Below are 6,393 nucleotides of genomic sequence, written 5' to 3' on the forward strand. Positions count from 1 at the left end.
TTGTGCAGGTGATAGGTCACCTGGTCGTAGAAGGAAATGAGATTGGTCAAGCAAGACCTACCCGCAACAAACCTGTGCTGGCTATCCCTCAGGATGTTGGCATTGGCCAGTTCATTAAGGATGGCCTCTTTCATAAACTTTTCTAAGATCTTTAGAGGAGGCTAGATGAACACCTTGCTGGGGTCATTTGACCCCAGTACTTTTTCCTGCCATGGCAAGGGGTCGGACTTGATGATCTGCTCAGGTCCCTTCCGACCTGACCAGCTATGAAACTATGATGCGACTTCCAGCCCATGCAGCAGGCACGCAGATTCCCGTGGTGCGAGTCCAGCTTAGCTAGTGGTGCACTCGGCTGTGCCCTGCTACCATGCCTGCTGCTTGGCATGAGAACAGCAATGTGGTCCTGCCACCCCTCCTAGTTTCCACAGCTGAGGGAGACAAGGCCTGGGCTGTGGCACAGCTCAGAGCCAAGGCTTAAGCTCTTCCTCTCTTCTAGAGTTCCTGGAAATGACGCCGTACAACAAGCAGTACACAGCAATGCAGCTGCGTGCAGGAGCTGGCTATATCCTGGAGGACTTCGATGAAACCCAGGTGAGACCCTCCTCCCTGGTCTGTGGCAGTGAGGCCCTGTAGCAACTCAGACCATCTTACAGGGTTGGGCGTGGGCTGAGCAGCACTGTGGGGCAGCTGGGCCAGCGCAGGAGTGGGGTCTTCTGCCATTTGTGTGCCAAAGGCTCAGGGTGAGCAGCGCTGTCCTGAAGGGGCCATGTGCATTTCTCTTCCTCTTCACCCTTCCTGCATTATTGGATCTTCTCGATTGGTGGTGCTTGCCAAAAGTGGTGCTTGCAGGCATTGCCACGACCCAGGACGTGCTGAGGGCAAAGGGTTCAGAAGAGCACGAGGCTGGTGGTTGCTTTGGAAAACATGTCTCACTATGAAAGAGTCAAGAAAAGTGATCCATGCAATTGACCCATGAGCAGGGTAGAAGGGGCCAGTTGCTGTGCCAGGAACTTCAGGGAGAGCTCTCCAAAAAGTTTGGGCACATCAGCTTAGCAGGCAAAGGCAGAGTGTGATCCAGAGGCTGAAAGCTGGTGCTAGGCAGATTTAAGTCAGGATGTAGGTGCAGACCTCCAGCAGGGAGGGTAACTGGCCACAGGATCTACTTGCAGGGGCGTGGGCTGTACGTCACTGCAGAAGGGCTTGGGTAATGGTCCTGAAGTACAAAAAGGTCCCTTACAAGGAGGATGGTGACCCGTTGTTGTGTCACAGGGGGCAGTGCAAGGCACAGTGGGCTGAAAGTGCAATGAGGGAGAGTGAACTAGAAGGGTCCTTGCAGTCTGACCAGTGGTGGGGGATCGCTGGCATTGCTGCTTTTTGAGATCAGGCTAGAGGGATGTCTGGCCCTGTAGACAGGGGTGCTCCTGCCCTGAGCCAGGGATCGGACTAGATTCACCCCCAAACACTTGGCCAGCCTGGCTCTTGTGCCCCCATGATGCCCCCCAAGATGTTCTGCCTGGCTGTGCCTGGGCAGGGCAAGGGCTTCCCACCCCAACAGTTGCCTCTTCCAGCTTGAGAGAGGGGTGATTCTCCCTCTTGGCCCAACTAGCCCATGGCACGTGGGGCTCTGCGGCTCTCATTTCCTCCCGCTGCCTCAGCAGTGCAGGCCTGAGCTGTGTCCCGGTGCCTTCCCACAGTGCAGCGCGGCCTACCGGTGCCTCCTGATTGCGGACCAGCACTGCCGAACCCGCAAGTACTTACTGTGCCTTGCCAGCGGAATACCCTGTGTGTCCCACGTCTGGGTCCACGACAGCTGCCATGCCAACCAGCTGCAGAACTACCAGAACTACCTTCTCCCAGCTGGCTACAGCCTGCAGGAGCAGCGGCTGCTGGAGTGGTGAGCACCAGGCGGCTGGGGCTGCCAGCACACGACTGAAGCCAGAGCAGGGGTGGCTGGGTGGGCACAAGGGCGACACAGTGACAGCGCATGTGCCCTGGGGGGATAGAGCAGGATCTATGTAATGAGGAGAGCAAATCTCCACCCTCCCTGGCATGTGGGAGCAGCGCTCCTCCCCCTGCATCACACAGCACAGGGAGCATGCCGCCTCCTCCTCCAGGCTGCTCTCGTCACAGGGCACAGGAAGACGCTAGACCTGAGCAGGGTGGAGGGAGCACCTGGGCTTGTCTGCTGGCAGAATTCGTCAGGTGCCACTGCAGTAGATGTGATGCCCCCTTGCTACATGTATATCTTGGGCTCCACTGGGGCACGGGCTTCAGGGAACCAGTAGGTTAAGTACATGCTGAGCTGGGGAGAGGGAGCTGCCTTCTCCATCTCTCTTGGATAGGTTCTAGACCCCAGAGCTCTCCCCTTCATGTTCCCTGTACTTCTGCATTCAGGGCAGTTACCCAGTACTCAGGAAAGGGGTTTTCAGAGGTTCACTGGACTTCACCCCCTTGGGAACCAACAGCAGGAGCAAGGGGAGCCAGTTGCTGTTTGTCCAGTTTTGGAGCAAGCTGAACTTAAGCAGCTCTTTTTGGCTTGGTGCTCCTCTGTGTATGGGCGGGTGCTGCCCCACAAAACGAGGTGTGTGGCTTTAAAACCAGCACCAGTGGGAGGTAAGGGCAAGCAGATGTGGGAGTGGGCTTGGCAAAGCAGCTCACAGCCCTTTGCAGGAAGGCTGGGACAGGCCCTGCAGGAACTGGCATTAGCACCTATTTAGCGTCTGGTCTGTAATCTGGGTGTGGATGGGTTTGAGGGAAGGGCTGGGGGGGGGGGGGGGGGGACACGGCAGCCAGGTTAATGGGCTGGTGCCTGGGGGAGCCCAAGGTGTGGACCCAAGTGCCGGGATGTGGCCTCGTCCCCCATAGGCCTGTCCCTGGGTTTTCCCACCAGTGAAGGGGTGGGTGACACCATGCCAGTACCAGCGCAGGGAGCGCTGCTGGCCTGAGAGTTGTTGGCTCCGAGGCAGCAGGATTGTCTGAGCTCCTCACCTCTGCCCTCCCTGGGCAGGCATCCTCGTGAGAGCCCCTTCCAAAACCTGAAGGTCCTGCTGGTGTCCGACCAGCGGCAGAACTTCCTGGAGCTGTGGTCAGAGATCCTCATGATGGGGGGCGCGGCGTCAGTGAAGCAGCATCACTCAACTGCTCAGAACAAAGGTACTTGCAGCTGCGCTGGGAGCATGGGGGCCACACGCCTAACTGGGACTGCTGTGCTGCCACAAGCACAGGCCTGGGCAGCTCAGACTGCATGTGCTCAGTGCCTAGGCTGCTGTTGAGCTTCCAGGGTGGGGTGGGGTGGGGTGGGGTGGGGAGTACAGGGCCCCAGCTTAGACACTGGGGGGAGCGGTTCTCTTCTTTATACCTTCTGCAGTGAAGGTTGCTGTGGCACTAGCTCGGATGCTACACAGCAGCCTGGCAGTCTGCAATGGGGGGAACCTGAGAAGCGCCTTGCGCTGCAGCAAGCTTCCCCTTGCTCTGGGCTCTGTGGGAAAGGGAGCACAGGAGCTGGCAAGCTGTCAGCCATACAGCTGCTGGTCCTTCCATTGCAGGGCACATAGAGACTGGTGTGAGCATCTGTAACTTCGTCTTACACAGCCCTGTGATACTAAACCATGATCCTTTGCATGCAGGCAGCTGCCTTGTCTTGTGCCTTTGGGTCTTGAGCTTAACCAGAGTCCTGAGTGCTGTGCCCTCGACATGGGGGGAGTTTCCTGGCTGGGGCTGAGAGGATGTGGAAGATGTCCTGAAGCAGGGTGGCATTAGCACCTCCGGGAGCAGGGGAATGAGGGTGGAGAGATACTTCTTCCTCACAGTAGCCTTTCCCCACAGATATTGCCTTGGGGGTCTTCGATGTGGTGGTAACAGACTTGTCCTGTCCAGCTGCTGTCCTGAAATGCGCAGAAGCCTTGCGTCTGCCTGTCATCTCGCAAGAGTGGGTGATCCAGAGCCTTATTGCTGGGGAGAGAATGGGCTACAACAAGCATCCAAAGTATAAATATGACTACGTGCCCCGCTAGCGCTGCCCGTACCGTGCCCGCCTGCCGTCCCACTGCTGTGCAGACTGTGTTTTAATCAGGTTTTAAATGTCTCTGTGTAATGGACATGTGCATGGATCATTGTACATAGTTTTATGGCTGGACTTTTAAGATGAAATAAATGTTGAATCTCTCGTTGTGGTAGCTGGGGCTTTCAGCTCATGTAAGCCTGTATCCTGGCTGTTCGCAGGGGAGGAGGGGAGAGGTGGTAGAGGGAAAAAAACAGACACTGTACTGTGCAGTTCTCCATGCTTTTCCTGGAGAGGGCTGCGGGCACAGAATCTCAGAAGCCGATGCAGTGCGATGGGCTGACTGCTTTGGTCAGCAGGATTCATGTGCAGGTGCATTCATGCTCAGGCGCTGAGCATGGCAGGCCAGAGAGCCTGCAGCACCTCCCTGCTGTGCACTGGGTGGGGAGGAGTGTTGTTCATGCATTCCTTTTCCAGTGTCCTGGACTGCCGACTTCGTGGTTCCTGAGAGGTGATGCAAGATGACGGTGGGTAGAGGGCGGAAGGCTGAGGTTGAGCAAACATCCGTCAACCTGGTGACTGGCCTGGGAGGATCAGTTGTGCATGTGGTTCTGACACAGGTAGACTATCTACTAGGAAAGGAGATGGCTTGGAGCAGAACCTGATGTGACTGTCCTGGATTTATTCCAGGGTGTTGCAAACTTGTTCTGCAGTAGCAGTGCAGCATTTGGCCCCAGCTGCTGCCTCACAAGGATGCATGGGCCTTAACCAGCCACCAAGACCTTAGTGTCCAGGACTGCAGGGACAAACCAGTTCACAAATGGCAGCCTGCAGCAGGGCCAGAATCAGTGCCCAATCCACTGATGCATGGGGGCAGGACAGGCCCCTTCCCTAGTGGAGGGAGATGAGGACTGGGAGAAACCCTCCCCAGCACTCACAGGCTTACGTGCTGATTGTGGTGTTGTCCCGTCCCGTCCCGTTCCCCCCCCCATCTTCTGGTTCTCATTTGTGTTGCTTCCAGGACCCCACCATTGCATCTGGCATGCCAGGGCATGGTTGTGTAAGCACCTAGATACTATGCGTGCCACTCCTAAGCAACATGTTCTTATGTCCTCTGATGCCTGCTGTATTTAAGGGATTAATTGTGGGAGAAATCTGTTTGACAGCTGTGTCCCTGTTTACTGTCATGCTGCAGCAACTTAGTCACCAACTCTGGTGTTCAGGTGGACCATTAACGCTTAGCGTTGGAAAACCTGACTGAGCTGTTATTCCTCGCTGACAAGCTGAGTGAAGACAGATCCTCCCAGCACCTTCGGTTCTGCACAGGTAAGTGCCAGCTGAACAGCCCTGAGTGGGGACAGGATATTGTCACTGCTGCTTCCTGCCCCTCTTTGTCACCTGCCCACAGCAGTGATCCATGTTCTGCTTCTACCCAAAACACATTAAGCAAAGTCTGCTGCTGAACCTGCACCCGAAGCTCTAGCCTACCTGCTTTTCCAGAGGGAAAGCAGGAAGAATTGGCACCTGATGAAGATGCCAGGAGGCCACAAGGAAGGGAACACTTTGCTTGAAAGAGCCTGTCAAAAGCACCAGCAGCCAAGGATGGAGCCTTTCTTCTGTTTTCTACACAGGATGGAGGTCTCCCCCTTGTATATTGGCCAGCATCACTGCAGGGTAGGTTTGAATGTCCCAAGGGTTTCTACTCCCTTGGTACTTACAAGCTTCACACCTTGCTTTCCCCATCATAAACTATAATCCTTTCTTCATACAGGCCTAATCTGTTGCCTCCCTTCCAGATCCTGTGGCTTCTGTCCATCCTTAGTCAGGGCCCCTCCCTGCATTTTGAAAAGTTTGTTTAATCTTTCTCTTACTCTTCCCCCACCCTCCAGTCTTGTGTTTCCCTGTGTTGACTTCCATCTTTCTTGCTTCACTGCTAATAAGGGGAACAGACATCACCATGCTGCTCATGGGTTGTCACATTCTTGCTTTGGTTTGATTGTTTAAGCCCCTACGTACAATGTCTAGGAGTCTCTGACCCCAGGAAGTAGCTGCAGGAACTCCACTCCAGATGCAGGCTACAGATCCCTCTACAACCAGCTTCACTCTGTTCAGATGCACCCCGCTGCATCTTCATTGCTCATTTTCACACCTATGCCCTCTGATTCAGGTAAGTATGGCCTTTAAACCCAGAACAAGTTGCTTCCATCTATCAAACTTGCTGTCCAAGAAACACTAACTTAGGCTATTCATGTGCTTTCTTAAACTAGCGTATGCATATTCCTGGGACATGCAATCAACTTCTGGAGGAAACCAGATGGAAATGAAAAATAAACAAGAAAGGATGACAAAGAAACAAAATAATTTAAAGACAGGCTCAGTTAGTCTCACTGTAA

General features: G+C 54.7%; 1 protein-coding gene across 5 annotated transcripts in view; it reads left to right on the top strand.

The window, feature by feature from the left end:
* TP53BP1 (tumor protein p53 binding protein 1) overlaps positions 1–4,175 on the top strand; it is a 49,123-nt gene extending 44,948 nt beyond the window's left edge. For 4 of the 5 annotated variants that reach the window (XM_019533934.1, XM_019533936.1, XM_019533935.1 and 1 more), the window contains 4 exons: positions 497–591; positions 1,695–1,894; positions 3,008–3,153; positions 3,826–4,175. In XM_019533934.1, the coding sequence (XP_019389479.1) occupies positions 497–591; positions 1,695–1,894; positions 3,008–3,153; positions 3,826–4,013 (629 nt within the window). In that variant the 3' untranslated portion in view covers positions 4,014–4,175. Of the gene's footprint in view, positions 1–496; positions 592–1,694; positions 1,895–2,890; positions 2,983–3,007; positions 3,154–3,825 lie in introns of those variants that run through there. The other variant, XM_019533937.1, reaches the window with a different exon arrangement.
* The last annotated feature ends 2,218 nt before the right edge of the window (positions 4,176–6,393 follow it).

Source organism: Crocodylus porosus, unplaced genomic scaffold (assembly GCF_001723895.1).
Source record: "Crocodylus porosus isolate Cpor-Errol unplaced genomic scaffold, CroPor_comp1, whole genome shotgun sequence".
NCBI classification, from domain to species: domain Eukaryota; kingdom Metazoa; phylum Chordata; order Crocodylia; family Crocodylidae; genus Crocodylus; species Crocodylus porosus.